Source organism: Solanum dulcamara, chromosome 5, assembly GCF_947179165.1.
Source record: "Solanum dulcamara chromosome 5, daSolDulc1.2, whole genome shotgun sequence".
Taxonomy (NCBI): domain Eukaryota; kingdom Viridiplantae; phylum Streptophyta; class Magnoliopsida; order Solanales; family Solanaceae; genus Solanum; species Solanum dulcamara.
The window spans coordinates 69,153,514-69,170,119 of NC_077241.1; the positions used below are offsets into that span (position 1 = coordinate 69,153,514).

A 16,606-nucleotide genomic window follows, 5' to 3' on the forward strand; every position below is an offset into this window, starting at 1 on the left:
TTTTGGAGAAACAAAAGTACTTTCATTATTATATCAATGTTAATAAACAAAATTTTTCTCTCAAGCCCTTTTTTAACCCATAGAGCTATTAAATAGAAAGGTTTTTTGTTAATACTTCTGTGTCAACTAGTTGCTTTCTTGCTGTAGAATATAGGTATTTCTTTATTGCTATATCTTTTCCTTTTTCTTACTTTTTCTGATTTGAAATTACTTTGCTACTAATTTTCTTATGTTGTTCAATGTATCTTCGTTCTTGATTGAGAGAAGGAACGTTGGTTCTGAAGAAAAAAGAAGAATTCGATGAAGCTCGAGTATGGGTTAAGAAATCAATAGATAGTACCTTTTTTTCATACAAGAAAAAAAGGTATCTTAATGCCTAAGATATAGGAACTCGGAATTTAATCACGTCGCATGTAAGACAATAGACTGATCATTATTCTTTTTGGATATATAATAACTAGATTATTATTAGGACAATAAAAACCATATACCCAAGAAAGGTTCATTCTCAGATTCTTAATCCGTCAATATTATCCAATCTCGAGGGACAGAATTATTCAGATATCACATTTTTTATCAAACAAACCCTTCGTTTATAGAGTGAGATCCACAAACTTGCTTAAAGAAACTATTGCTAAACTAACCTTTCTTAAGCACCGAGGGGTGGGGGCGGGGACAAATAATATCTTCACTAATGTATGAATTTATATGATAAGACATGCCAAAAGGACTTACTAACCATCTGGCTTGTTAATTCCCATACCAAATGCTACCTGAACAAGAAAAGCACTTCCAAGTATGATAATTGCCATAAAAAAGTAAGAAGCCAGGGCACTTCATGATACATACCGTCCCCACAATGACTTGCAACTTTCCATTACTCCACCTATGACATCAAATATAAGTTACTTGTTGAATTAGAATAAGATTTTACAATTAAAAAAATGATACCATAATATAACCACACAGATACAATAATAAAAGAAAATCACAATTTGGCAGCTCATACACCATAGATAACTGGTAAAGTTGGCAGCTCATACACAACTGGTAAAGTTGCTGCCATGTGACCAGGAGGTCACGGGTTCAAGCCTTGGAAACAGCCTCTGGCAGAAATGCAAGGCAAGGCTGCGTACAATAGACCCTTGTGGTCAGGCCCTTCCCCGGACCCCGCGCATAGCGGGAGCTTTAGTGCACCGGGCTGCCCTTTTTTAAGGTGTGTTTAATAATATTAAATATTTTCAATGAATAATAATTTCGGAAAACTATTTGTTAGATCATTTTCTAGAAATTAGTTGGTTTAAAGGTAGGAAATAACATATTGTAATAGCAGAAGGTATGGGCAAGGGGTGATGTCTCAGTGAAGATTTTAAGGGCTGTGTTATTTAAAATAAAAGCAGAAGGTGGGGATGGAGCATGGGATGATGTCTTGGTGATAATTCCAAATATTAAGACTAACAATAGTTTTTATTTAAAACACAAGAAATAGTATTTAGTGGCTCGTTGTTGAATAATAAAATGCATTTACCTAGGAAGTCTAGGAGAAAATGCAATGAATTGTTTCAAGACTGACTCAAATGGCTAAGCCGAGGTATTTTGAATTGTTAGTTGATACAGACAAAGTTAGGGAAAACCTTGGAAATTATTTCAATATTTGGTGAGTCCTTCTTGTTTTCGGAGGAACTCTTTATCCTTTATTATTGTTGAGTATTATGTTTCTTTTAAGGTAGCCATGGACATGTCATTGGCACCGTCTAATAGTGTTAGAGGCTTCATAGACAGAGTTTGATGATGTAATTGGAGTAGTTCTCCTTTGAAACTATTTCTTCTAAGGATTATTTCTTTCATTTGATGTTGATCATGGCGAACCCACATAAGTATTCTTATTTTCACTTAAGTCTTCCGCTGATGAACGAATGAGTGATGAGACCAAGTGGTTCTCTCAGGGGCCAAAGATGGTTTCTGAGTGCCGGCCACACCCACAGTACCCTCTCGGGGCGTGACAAACTTGGTATCAGAGCACAGAGTTCAAGAGTCCTAGGGTGTCTATAAAGTCGTGTCTAGTAGAGTCTTGCTTATGGGTGTGTCGTGCACCACACTTATAATCAGGAGGCTATAGGGCATTAGGAATTGTTTCACTTCTTTCATAATCTGAGTTCGTGCGATAGAGTTTAACTCTATAAAACTTTCTTTCTAATTCGTGCGTTTATACGTTGCAGACCATGCTTCCTAAACGTATAGCCAGTCAAAGGAAGCTGCCAGCACTGAGGTTCCACAGTCAGAGATGCCTCCACCGAGAACTAGGGCCCGACCTGCAAGGTCTACTGAGGTACCCCAAATACCTACTGTTCATACCATTCCTACTTCAGAGGTAGAATTTAGAGGAGCTATTGCCATGCTCATTCACATGGTAGTTGCCCAGATGGGTAACCATAGTTCACCAACTCCTAGCTCTAGCTCTAGGTCTCAAGAGTCGTCTTCCACCACAAGGATTAGAGATTTTCTAAGGATGAACCCGCCAGTCTTCACAGGGTCTAAGGTTGAGGAGGATCCTCAAAATTTCATTAATGAGATGTGGAAGATCTTGAAAGCGATGCATACTACCGAGGTTGAGGGTGTTGAGTTGGTTTCCTACCATCCCAAGAATGTGGCGAATGTGTGGTATGACCAGTGGGAGCAGAGTCGCGGCGAGGATGCTGGACCTGCAGTTTGGGATGAGTTTGAAAGAGCTTTCCTTGACCATTTCTTTCCCCAAGAGCTACGGGAAGCAAAAGTTGAGGAGTTTGCGAACCTCAAGCAGGAGAGCATGACTGTAAAGGAGTATAGTTTGAAGTTTATTCAGTTGTCCAAATATGCCCAAAAATGATTCCTCACATGAGGTCCAAGATGAGGAAGTTTGTCTCTGACCTAGGCAGACATGTAAAGAGAGAATGTAAGGCAATGCTAATGATTTCTGACATGGATTTTTCTAGATTGATGGTGTATGCTTAGCAAGTTGAGGATGACAAGAAAAAGGACCGAGAAGAACACTTAAGCAAGAAGGCTAAGTCTGGGCATGAGAACGAGCAGAAGAAAGGGAAGGGTAACAAGTCCTTCTTTCAGAAGGGGTCTTCTAATTATGCACCTTCTTCAACAAGTGCTTTTACACCTAATCAGAGGTTGCTGAGTCACCAGAACTTTCGAGCTCAGGGTTCTTAGTCCCAATTAAGTGTGGCTCAAGGTTCTAGTGGAAAGCCACCGTGTGCTAGATATGGGAAGGTCCATTTGGGAGAGTGTCGTGTGGGCACCAATGCTTGCTACAGATGTGGAAAGACAGGTCACTTCCAAAATGAGTGTCCTTCAAAGAGACCGGGAGATGGAAGTAGTAGAGCTCAGTTTTCTTCTGCAGCTCCGCAGAATAGAGGTAATCAGAGAGGAGCAGCTTCAAGGGCAGGTAGGGGAACAAACCGTCTGTATTCTATGGGTAGTCGCCAAGACCAAGAGAATGCACCCAATGTTGTTCTGGTATGCTTCGGGTCCTTTCTTTTGATGTGTATGCATTACTTGATCCGGGTGCTACATTATCTTTTGTGACTTCTTACTTGGCTAGTAAATTTGAGATCCTTCCTGAGTGTCTTCTTAAGCCTTTAGCGTGTCTACTCCTGTTGGTGAGTCTATCTTAGCTGAGAGGGTCTATAGAGATTGTACTGTGTCAATCTATCACAGGGATACCATGGATGACTTAGTTGAGTTGGACATGGTTGATTTTGATGTGATTCTTGACATGGACTGACTTTATGCTTGTTATGCCTCAGTTGATTGTAGGACCCGAATTGTCAAGTTTCCATTTCCAAATGAACCTATCTTAGAGTGGAAGGGGAGTTCTGTAGTGCCTAGGGGTAAATTTATTTCCTACCTTAAGGCCAGAAAGTTAATCTCTAAGGGATGCATATATCATATAGTCCGAGTCAAAAATATTAATGATCAGGCTCCATCTCTTGAGTCAGTTCCCGTTGTGAGTGAGTTTCCTGAAGTCTTTCCTGAAGATCTACCCGGAATCCCTCCTGAGAGAGAGACTTTGGTATTGATGTCCTTCCTGATACACATCCTATCTCCATTCCTCCTTATAGGATGACTCTCGCTGAGTTGAAAGAATAGCTAAAAGACCTCCTAGATAAGGGATTTATTAGGCTAAGTGTCTCACCTTGGGGCGCTCCTGTCCTATTCGTGCGAAAGAAAGACGGGTCCCTTAGAATGTGCATTGATTACCGACAACTGAACAAGGTCACCATAAAGAACAAGTATCCTCTCCCCAGGATAGATGATTTAGTTAACCAACTTCAGGGTGCCATATGCTTCTCTAAGATAGACCTCAGATCAGGCTATCATCAGTTGAAAATGAGAGAATGTGACATCCCGAAGACGGCTTTCCGAACCCGCTATGGTCATTTTGAGTTTCTTGTTATGTCCTTTGGATTGACTAACGCTCCTGCAACCTTTATAGACCTCATGAACCGGGTATTCAAGCCATACCTGGATACATTTGTGATTGTTTTCATTGATGATATTTTGGTCTACTCTAGAAGTAAGAGCGAGCATGCTAACCACCTTAGGATTGTCCTTCAAACTCTTAAGGAGAGGGAGTTGTATGCTAAGTTTTTGAAGTGTGAGTTTTGGCTTGCGTCTGTAGCGTTCCTAGGCCATATTATATCTGGTGATGGAATTCGAGTTGATATTCAAAAGAATGAGGCAGTTAAGAACTGGCTCAGACCTACCTCTCCAACCGACATAAGGAGTTTCTTAGATTTGGCTGGTTACTACAGGAGGTTTGTTGAGGGATTCTCATCCATATCCTCACCATTGACTAAGCTGACTCAGAAAAAGGAAAAGTTTCAATGGTCTGACAGCTTAAGACTCATGAGAGGAACTACCCCACTCATGAACTTGAGTTGGCAGCTGTGGTATTTGCTCTTAAGATCTGGCGTCACTATCTTTATGATGTATATGGAGATGTATTCATGGACCACAAGAGCTTGCAGTATGTATTCAGTCAGAAGGAGCTGAACTTGAGGCAGAGGAGATAGCTAGAGTTGCTCAAGGATTATGACATGAGCATTCTCTACCACCCAGGTAAAGCAAACGTAGTTACCGATGCTCTAAGCAGGTTATCCATGAGGAGTACAACCCATATGGAAAAGGAAAAGAAAAAGTTGGCAAAGGAAGTGCATAGACTTGCGCGTTTGAGAGTTCAACTTATTGACTCTAGTGAGGGCGGTACAATAGTCTAGAATGGAGCTGAATCATCTCTAGTTGCAGAGGTGAAAGGAAAGCAAGATCAGGACCCCATTCTCCTTCAACTGAAATACGAGGTTCACAAGCAGAAGGTAATGGCTTTTGCCAAAGGGAGAAACTGAGTGTTGAGATAAGAAGGAAGATTATGTGTTCTAAGTGTTGATGACATTCGAGAGAGAATCATGGCAGAAGCCCATAATTCCAGGTATTCCATCCATCCAGGTTCGACAAAGATGTTCCACGACTTGAGCGAAGTATTCTGGTGGAGTGGAATGAAGAGAGATATAGCAGAGTTTGTGTCCAAATGCCCGAACTGCCAACAAGTTAAAGTTGAGCACCAAAGGCCTTGTGGAGTGGCTCAAAATATAGAGATCCCGGAATGGAAGTGGGAGATGATCAACATGGACTTCATTATCGGTTTACTGCGAACCCGCAAACAACATGACTCTATTTGAGTGATTGTGGATAGGATGACCAAATCGGCTCATTTCTTGCCGGTTAAGACTACGGACACCGCAGAGAATTATGCCAAACTGTATCTTAGAGAGATTTTTAGACTGCATGGAGTTCCTTTGTCTATCATCTCAGATAGGGGAGCTCAATTCACTACTCAGTTTTGGAAGTCGTTTTAGAAGGGTTTGGGTTCAAGAGTGAACCTTAGTACTGCTTTTCATCAGCAGACAGACGGCCAGGCAGAACGTACGATACAGACTTTGGAGGATATGTTGAGAGCCTGTGTCATCAACTTCAAAGGTAATTGGAATGATCATTTACCTCTTATTGAGTTTGCACACAATAATAACTTCCATTTGAGTATTCAAATGGCTACTTATGAAGCTCTATATGAGAGAAGATATAGATCACCAATTGGTTGGTTCGAAGTTGGTGAAGCTGAGTTGATTGGACCAGACTTGGTTCACCAAGCTACGGAGAAGGTGAAAACCATCCAAGAGAGGTTGAGGACTGCTCAGAGTCGCCAGAAATCCTACACTGATGTTAGGAGGAGAGATTTGGAGTTCGAAGTGTACGATTGGGTATACTTAAAAGTTTTACCCATGAAGGGTGTGAGATTAGATTTGGAAAGAAAGGGAAGCTTAGTCCCCGCTACATTGGTTCTTATCAGATTGTGAAGAGGGTTACGTAGCCTATGAATTGGACTTGTCCCCAGAATTAGCAGCTATTCATCCCGTGTTTCACATCTCTATGCTTAAGAAGTGTTTGGGAGATCCTTCACTTGTTGTCCCGACTGAGAGCATTGGGGTGAAAGAGAGTTTGAGTTATGAAGAGATTCCAGTCCAGATTCTTGATCATCAAGTTCACAAATTAAGAACTAAGGAAGTGGCATCTGTCAAAGTCCTATGGCGAGATCAATTTGTTGAAGAGGCAACACGGAAAGCTGAAGAAGATATGAAGGCTAAAAATCCTCATCTATTCGTGACTTTCGAGGATGATGTTCAAGGTAATACCACATTAAGATATGAAGGCTAAATAGACACGACTATAATACCACATTAAGAAAATAGACTTTGGGTTCAGCCTCAAACGGTAGTAGGTGACAATTGTCCAAGATCATATAACGAGACATCTCATTCCCTCAACCAATGTAAGATACTTAACTGCTAAAGTATGTGAATGTTTAAACTATTCGAAGGGTACACTTTTATTTACTTAATTATATCTTCAATACACCCCCACATGCTAACTTGATTTTTTTTTCATGGGTCATGCATGTGAAATTGTTTTTAGCTATGTTGCTCGGACTCTTCAAAAATGTAGACGGATACATGTTGGATCCTTCAAAAGCAGTACATTTTTGAAGGATCTGGCACGAGTGCGGTAACATTATTGGAGAGTCCGAGGAACATAGCTTTTTAGTAATGGGTGGTGGTGAAACTTGGATCCAGGACCTCTATGAACTCTACTACCATAGTTCAATGTGTGAAAATCCAAATCTAAAAGCTTAAGCTACTAAAGAGGACACAACCTTGGAAACAACCTCTGGCAGAAATGCAAGGTAAGGCTGCGTACAACGGACCCTTGTGGTCGGGCCCTTCCCCGGACCCTGCGCATAGCGGGAGCTTAAGTGCACCGGGCTGCCCTTTCTTTCAGTCTTTCTAAGGACAACTGGCTTGGGAGTGATAGTTTACATGGGAATTTTCCTGATATATTTTTTTTGGAGGTCTCTAGCATATCTTAATGATGAGGAATACAACATTGCCCTTCTCAAAAAAAAATCCTTATATATTTGGCTTATTTCCTTTTAGTGCACCCATGAAGTTCCTTTATGTCTAGAAGAATGAGTGTCATGCATTTAAAACCATATCGTTGTAGTAGGTTTTCTACTTTTTGGTATACAGGAGTTTTTTCCCTCACAATAATAAAATTCACCACTTTATTTAAAAAAGGCAGCAAAGGAAATCACTATATAGGTAACCAAAGCACCCGTTTGCAAAGACAATATTCATAAATAATTGCAGCAAAAAGGTAGTTGTATATATAGAATGAGCAGACAGAAATATCAAAAGAAAATTTTTGTACCTTAGATGAACTCTCTCACGAGCATTTACATCCATATCCGCATGATAGTGATCAGCCGAAATTCCCCTTTCACGTAATTCTTGTGCAACCTACAGTTTGTCATCAAATAAGAAGGTGAAACAAAAAAGTTTGAGATGAAATAATAACAACAAAGTAGAATCAAAACAACACAATGCAAATATGATGTGAATCAGAAAAAGCAATAAAAAAGAACACAAGAATTACTTGCTATTTACCTACAACCCTATAACGTTATTATATCGTCAATTACCGACCAAATTGCCGTGAGGCAAGACTAGGTAATTGTTAACCGCCATATACAGTAGATGTTGCAAAGCTAATAGATAAAAACACATTCCTGGAAGGATTAACATTACTAAACATTGCTGTAGTTCTCATCTTGCAGCGACACTAGACTAATTACTGCGTTATAAGAAAACCTCATCTAACCCCTTCTTTATTTCACTCTCTCTCTCTTAATAAAAAGGAACATATTTGACTGGTTCATACCACTCATAATTAAAATGTGGAAGGCAATGTCATAAGCCAATTTTGTTTTCTGCGAGAGCTGCCAGACCAGTCAAAAAGATAATCAGCTCCGGGTGTTCCAGGGTTCTGGCGTTATACTCTAACCAATAGACCATATCTGGACCAGTTATGCATCTCCCTGTAGAATATTACTGTTCGTCGTGTGACCAAAACCACAATGTTTTACCAAGTAAAAGTAGAACAACAGAACATTCCCAGATTATCCACATTATATCTACCGTAATTATCTATCCAAACGCAATGAGAAAAAACCTTGTTGCTCCTTTTTGCACAACGATTGGAACTATGGTTTTGTGAATAATAGGTATCTCTCATATATCAAAACCAAGTGAGTTTCTTTACTTCTTTTGAACTTTTGCCTTTTCCAAATAACAGAAGTACGTGGGTAAGGTTGTAATCACATTAGGTGTAATAAGAAGGATTTGCAAGTGAAAATTTGAAGGAAGCAAAAAAGCAAGTAGTAGAGTGTGAAGAGCTAAAAGAGTAGCATTACTGATAGAAGCTTAAGTGGGTTGTGAGATTATTTGATTTTCTATCATTAAGATCCAAAAGAGGAGAAAACTTCCACCAATTTATTGTTTTTGATAAGGTAAATAATGTTATTAACAAATGGGGAAACCTCGTATACAAGCCGTATACCAAAAAGAAGAGAACCTACACCAAAATATGGTTCACAACAAAAGAGATACAATCCTCTATGTAAATAGGGACCTCATTGTTAGCATGGTGGACAGATTCTACTAGTTGTACATAACTATGTAATAGCTCTAGATATTTGTATAATTATGGTGTCAAATGCTTTCCATATGTAGGAGATATCAGGCATTAATGAAGCACATTTTTAGAGAGATTATAATAGGAAAAGCAGATATTTTAGGGGTATAAATAGCAGATTTTTGGGCATGCAAATCAGAATTCTTTCTATTTAATGGAAGAACTCTCCATTTGAAAGTACTCATTCAGCAAACTTGACATGATATTAGAGCCTAATGCTTTGATTCTTCAAGTCACTCATTTGTGATTCCTTTCAAAAAAAAATTGAAAGTTTTGGTCTTCTTGTGTCCTTTATTTGTGATCCCTTTCAATTTTTGTTGAAAGTTTTGGTTTTCTTGATTATTCGTCAACAGTTAGTCCTAAACGTTTAGGGCTCTTGGTCTTGGTTATTCTCTTGTATTTTTGTTGTTGTAAGAACATGACTTCGCATCAATTTTGAGTCCTTCAATGTTCGTTTCACCGGGAAGAATTATTCTTCCTGGGAGTTTCAGTTTCAACTATTTGTCACCGGAAAAGTATTATGGGGCCATATAGATGGAAGTGATCATGCTCCTACTGATCGTAGGTCAAAGATGCTCGGGTGATGACATGGATTTTATGGTCAATTGACCCTCTTATTGGCATTAATCTCAGGCCATACAAGACTGCAAAAGCCATGTGGGATTACTTACAAAAGGTTTACATCAAGACAATAGCGCAAGACGCTTTCAGCTAGAGCATAAAATTGCTAATTACTCTCAAGGAGGTCTCTGTTCAGGATTATTTTTCTGGATTTCAGACCTTGCGGTCTGAATTTACTGATATTGTTTATGCTAAAATACCCGTTGAATCTCTATCTGTAATTCAAGCAGTTCATGAGCAAAGCAAGAGAGATCAATTTTTGATGAAATTACGATTTGAATTTGAGAATGTTCGCCCTAACTTGATGAATCGTGATCCGTCTCCCTCCTTGGATATCTGTTTTAGGAAATTACTTCGTGAAGAGCAACACCTTTTCACACAAACGCTTTCAAGCAAGAAAACATTAACAATGTTGCAGCTGCTGCTCAAGGAAAATGAAAGGGCAGGGATATGAACCGAATTCAATGCTATAGTTGCAAAGAATATGATCATATTGCTAGCAATTGTGGTAAGAAGAACTGTAATTAATGTAAGCGTCGCATATCATCAGGGAGTGTCCCACACATCCTCAAAACTGCAGGATTAATGCCTTTCAAGCAGGGATAAATGGCCCCACTTCTGATGACTCATCTTCATTGGGAAGTAACAATCAATTTGCTACTCCAGCGACTGGATAAGCTCTTACTCCTGAAATGGTACAACAATTGATTATGTCGGCCTTTTCAGCTTTTAGGCTACAAGGTAACAATATTACATCTAATTTTTGGCTTGTTGATTCTGGCGCTTCCAATCATATGACCAACTCAATTAGTGTGCTAAAAAATGTTCGTGAGTATAACGGTCCCTCACAAATTCAGATTGCCAATGGTAGTAATTTACCCATTACCAAGATTGGGGATATTACTGAAACATTCAAGAATGTTTTTGCATCACCAAAGCTCTCCACTAGTCTTATTTCAGTTGGTCAATTGGTAGATAACAATTGTGATGTGAATTTTTCTCGTAATGATTGCCTTGTGCAGGATCAAGTACCGGGGATGATAATCGGGAAGGGTCCTAAAGTTGGAAGATTGTTTCCTATACACTTTTCCATTCCTCGTATTCTCTCTTTTGCTTGTACTTCTACAACTAGTAAGACTTGAGGTTTGGCATAAATGTCTAGGACATCCAAATTATATTGTGTTGTCTCATTTATAAAATTCTGCTTTATTGGGAAATAAAAAACAATTTTCAGCTTCTTCCTTTAATTGTTCTACTTGTAAATTAGGCAAAAGTAAAACTCTTCCTTTTCCTAATTTTGGTAGTCGTGACCAAAGATGAAGAGGGACTCCTATAATTTTGATCCATGTTTTTTTAACTTCCATGGAGATTGGCACAACCTAAGGTTGGACTCCACCATTCTAAGTTGAAAACTAGGTTTTTCCATTTCCACTAGCCTTGAAAGGTTTGTTCCACCATGAATTTATTAGGAAATTCGAAGAGGAACATATTGCCATATAGCTCATAAAATATTGAGTCCAAATGTCTTCTTCCATTCAGAGGATGACCATCTTCTAATCTCGGATAAGGAAGGTGTTTCTTTGCTGGCCTTTTCCAAACATCCTACAAGGCACCTGCTCAATAGCCCATCCTCTTGCTTGTTTGATTTCCCTGCCATCTCTGTTTCTCTATGACTTTTAGTAAGCCATTTGTTGTCTCTCACAGCCTTTGCATAAGGATATTTGGAATCTGTAGCTCTTGATAGGATCGTTGGTACCGGTCCTTTGTGCCATTTAATGAAGTTTCCAATCTTAAATGCTAAATCGTACCATCCAGCATTTAAGACTGGTTCTAGAATGATGATTACAGATCTTTCCCCAGGATTCGAAGCAGTAATGCTCATATATCTCCCGTATTCATTATGTTTTCTAGTACAGAAAAATTCCTCCTTTCTATCAGCAAACCTCCATCTCCTTATATTCTTCTTATTATCAGTGGATGCTCTCTAAGCAGTGAGCAAATCCCAGTCCACTGCCTTGATGCTTATAGTTGTTCTTCTCATCATTCCTCTACTTCTCTCCACCCACTTATACCAAACAGAACCCTCAGCATTCCATTTGGTTATGTCAAAGGATTTGAAGCGAGCATTAAAATATATCCTCTTTTCCCCCACAGCTGCAGAAAAAGAGTGGAGAATACAAGAAAGAAAAGGGTAGCTTTTGGAAGAAAATGGTAGATTTCATGCGAACTACCGGAAAAGAGGGTTCTCTCTCTCCTAGAAAGTAGGAGAGAGTTTTTGGGGAATGTGCCTGAGAGCATTTGTAGTCTTTCTCAGCTTAAAAGCTTCAACTCATATTTTTTCGAAAATTTTTCCAGCAACCTTTTATGGCTGTCAAATGAGATTTTTTCATTTCCGAAGGTGTTGCAATCAAACTCAGCTTAAAAGCTTCAACTCACATGCCGATCAGACTAGGCGGAATTCAACGAGGCGTGTGAGCACTTTACCGGGCACATTTCTTTTTCAGTAGAGTCGACTGGTCATGCCGAGGCTACCCATATAGGTATCTCCTGATTCCGAACACTTTCCGGTGACCAGATTTGATTTTCCGATGACTGCTTCAGTTTGTCAGACTCAAACAGTCTCAAACCCAGGCAAATTTCATTCAGATAATATCTACATCATCATATACTTGATATTTAGTTAAATTTTTGCTTTGACCCATCATTATGTTTCTCGGGTCAGATATTTATGCTCTAAACCTATGGTTTCCAGCAACCCGATCCATTCCATCAGCACAGAACCCTTGAGGTAATGCAAACTACTTATCTTGGTCTAAGGGACTAGGTGTTTAGGACCTCTTGGCTAAACAGGCTAAGTATATTACTGTAAGAAGATAGCATCGAATGGGAAAGGATCGATGCTTAATTGTGTAGTCTTTTGTGGACATCTATTGATTCGAAGTTAATGTCATTGTTACGACTGTTCCAAACTTGCTTTCTAGTTTGGAGAAAGGCTCGTTGGCTATACACAAATGACATCTTCCGCTTTTATAATGTGACTAATAGTGTTGAAAAACGATTGGAGCAACGTGAGAATATGTTTATTGTTGTTACACTTGCTGGACTTCCATTTGATCTTGACTTGGTGCTAGACCAAATTTTGGCTAGCTCTGTTGTTCCTGTTGTGGATGACCTGTTCACTCGATTACTACGACTAGCTGCCCCACTTATGTTGTTTAGTCATCTAGTAACACCAGCAGAAACTTATGTTCTAGCATCTAAAACTGGAAATTACCATGGAAGCCGCCATGCGAAACCTCAGTCAAGGTGTGGCCATTGTAACAAATCAGGCCATACCCGTGATGTGTGCTCCTCTCTACATGGTAAACCAAGGAATGTTCATGTTGATCAGACTGAATCCATTGGTAATCCAATCAATCAACTGTTCTCTTAATCTGAGGTAGAATGCAATGACTTTCTTTAGTATCTAGCGAGTAAGCAGGCCTCTCCATCAATAGCTTTTGTCATCCCACTAGCCGCTTCTTTACTCAATCATCGGATTCCACACTCCAAGATCTTTGCTTGAAGCACTCAATGGTAACCCCATGTAAGTAGTCAGTAAAGTACCCACCTTGCAATTTAGCATATACGCGATCTCTTCGATATTTTCACTTACCCACCAATGTGATCTCACATTTTCTGAGATTAATCTCAAAGCCTGACACAATCTAGAACCACTTAAGAATGTCTCAAGTGATCTAGCTGGGTCATTTATGCATCACAAAAGACCAAGGTCTCATCTGCAAATAAGAGATGTATAACTTCACAGTATTGTGCCCACACCAAAACCCTTCAATAGACCTCCAAGAACCGACATATTCATCTTCTTGCCCAAAATTTCCATCACCAAGACGAATAACATTGGAGAGAGGATCACACCAGTCTCAAACTCTCACTTCCAAAGAAGCCATGTGGACAGACCCATTCACCAAGATAGGCAATCTAGCAGTAGAAATGCAAAACTTATTCCACCCCCTCCATTTGTCCCAAAACCCATCTCCATCATAATTAAATCCAGGAAATCCCAGTTCACATGATCGTAAAGCTTTCTCAGGTCCAGCTTGCACAAAATTCCCGGCTCACCTTTCTTCTTTCTGGACTCGACCACTTCATTCATCACCAATGTTGCATACAGTATTGTCTTCCTCCCACAATAACATTTTGAGAAGTGGACACCATCTCATCCAAAATCTTTTATAGTATGTTATAAAGTACCTTAGAAATAATCATATAGATGTTCCTACCAAACTAATAGGCCTATAATCCCTTAATACTCATCGCTCCTTCCTTCTTAAGCAGTATGGTAACACATGAAGCATTAACACTTCTCTCAAACTCCCCTGTTTCTTGGAATTCTGCAATAGTCTCCAAAAACTCACCTTTAACTAACCTCTAACATTGTTGGAAGAAAGCTTAAGTGAATCCAGCTAGCGCTGGAGCTTTGTCTCCCACGCAACTCCCCGCCACTTCCCTCACCTCTTCACCTCCAGCCAATATATTTATTTTATAGCAAAAGGATAAACATAAGGATTTCAAAGAAGGGAAAGTCAAATTATATGCAAGTACATCACAAGAAAAGAACATCAGAAACCCAAGTTCTCTTCATAAACAAGACATGCACCATATACTAGTCTAACAAAACAAAGGGTATTGAAAGAGGATACACACACCTATATGATTAACTTCATGGCTTGCATATTAGATGTTGAACACTAAACATACCCCGGGCTAAAACCAACTCAGTTAAGGATGTCAAGATAAAATACATTATCCTTTTTTTTGATAAGTAGTTAACAATATGATCCTTTCACGCTGCCTCCTACCACTCAAAAGAAAATCATGCATGAGTTGCATCCTTATTGAACCATAAAAGATTCTGAACAAAAAATCTCGCTAAACTTGAACCACCACCAATTGATCACAATTGACCGACCTATTCCATGGAAGAAATGATAAGAGTTTTCACTGGGTGGTTATATGCTCTATAATTATCCACGGGATTAATTTGGAAAAACAGTAGGGATATGCAAGAACAAACAATTTTTATCGGAAACATTCCTCTAATGATTCCCTGGGAATTTCTATAGTCAATGGAATAGTTCATCTAAGCAACATCCAGATCTCAAGAATTCCTGTTAGATAACCAAGCAGTGAACTTCTAGCACAGAATACTCTGTAAAACTATAGCACATCCAATCAAGCACCATTACATGTATGTTCCCAAGTGCAGTTAACACCATGTTTGCAGATAAAATTAACGCACAAGATGGAGTCTTACACAACAGAGCTAGTGCACTGTACCTGTTCACACTCTTTTCGGGAGAAGCAATAAACTATCCCAGATTCACTATTTGGATATGATGTTCGAATATATTCAGCAATTTCATCAATCACTGTCTTTGCTATAGATGACTTCTCACGTACCTGCAAAATGGATCAAATAGCTTGAAATATAAGATGCCCACTGCAGCAACTGTTATAATTTTACTTTACTTTTACAGCTATACCATGTAATAAAGATTTGGTCTGTTCACTGAACTAACAAACTTAACGCATCTTGGAATATGAAGCATCTCCATCAGGTCATCCTGTACCTTCTTTGTTGCGGTTGCCTGGAATAAAAGATCCAAGTCCAGCTGCTGTTCAGAAATTACTAATCGACAAATTAAACAAAGGACATTTTTTCTCTTGAAGCTATGAGTTAATACATACTGTTAGAGCAACCACAGGAACATTAGGAAACTGAGTCTTTAATATACCAAGATTCTTGTAATCTGGACGGAAATCATGGCCCCACTGGCTACAGCAATGTGCCTCCTGCAAGCAATTTGAGCAAAGTAATTGGCATAAGTTGACATGTAGTTCCAAGTAATGTCATATCTCTTCACTACTACTGCTGCTATAGATTATACTCAGACAGCTTGGGGATAATTCCCTATTGAAGAACTAAGGAATTCTATCCATGAAATAGAATTACTCCACTGTCTTTCAATCATCAAAGTTTCATTTTGCAGTTGACAACAGCTTTCTATTATAGCTATTTATGAAACAATAAGATTTACAAGATTTGCAACAGTTCTGCAAGACTCAAGTCACTAGGATACAGAATGTGAAACTAAAACGGTATACATCAAAACTTAAGGTAATTATTTTTTTGATAGGTAAAGTTGAAAATATTACTGAGGTATGTCAGCACAAAGATAATGACAAACAAAGGTACATCCTTTTTTTTTAATGACCGTGGTGTCCAAGCTAGCTTCCGTGCACCTAGACTGATTCCACGGGATACCGTTCACCTCCCACCAGCAATGGGTACCAGGTAACTCTGTCCATCAAGACTAGGAAAAATGGAAAGAATCACCTAGTGTTTTTAGTCTCCATTGGGAGTTGAACCTAAGACCTCATGATTCTCAACAACTTCATTGACCATTAGGCCACACCCTTGGGTACAAACAAAGGTACATCCTCAAAATTCAAGTAATTATACTAATTAAAAATGTAACTAGCAAATTAGTCGGACCAGAGTTATTTATAGTGAGAAATAAAAGATAAGTAGATACTATTGGAGACTTGATGAATATAAGGCAAGCCTATTCTAATACTCTAATATTCTAACACTGACACCTGACATTCTAACACACACCCGCTAATTCAAAGTACTTTTTATTAAAGGGAAAGGGTCAAAAGTACCCCTCTACTTTTGTCTATTAGCTAACTTTGTGCTTTGTTATACTATAGAGAGAAATATACCCTGTCACTACCAAGTATTCAAAAATACCCCTTAAGGGGATGGAATCACCTAAATCAATCTAAA

General features: G+C 39.0%; 1 protein-coding gene across 6 annotated transcripts in view; it reads right to left on the reverse strand.

Moving 5' to 3' along the window:
* The window catches only part of LOC129889509 (ATP-dependent DNA helicase Q-like 2), a 59,492-nt gene that overhangs the window by 11,705 nt on the left and 31,181 nt on the right, over positions 1-16,606 (reverse strand). For 4 of the 6 annotated variants that reach the window (XM_055964826.1, XM_055964828.1, XM_055964824.1 and 1 more), the window contains 6 exons: positions 15,505-15,609; positions 15,300-15,428; positions 15,094-15,216; positions 7,810-7,898; positions 850-886; positions 740-773 (listed from right to left, as the gene is read on the reverse strand). In XM_055964826.1, coding sequence (XP_055820801.1) covers positions 740-773; positions 850-886; positions 7,810-7,898; positions 15,094-15,216; positions 15,300-15,428; positions 15,505-15,609 — 517 coding nt within the window. The remainder of the gene's footprint in view (positions 1-739; positions 774-849; positions 887-7,809; positions 7,899-15,093; positions 15,217-15,299; positions 15,429-15,504; positions 15,610-16,606) is intronic. The other 2 variants (XM_055964825.1, XM_055964829.1) reach the window with 1 other exon arrangement.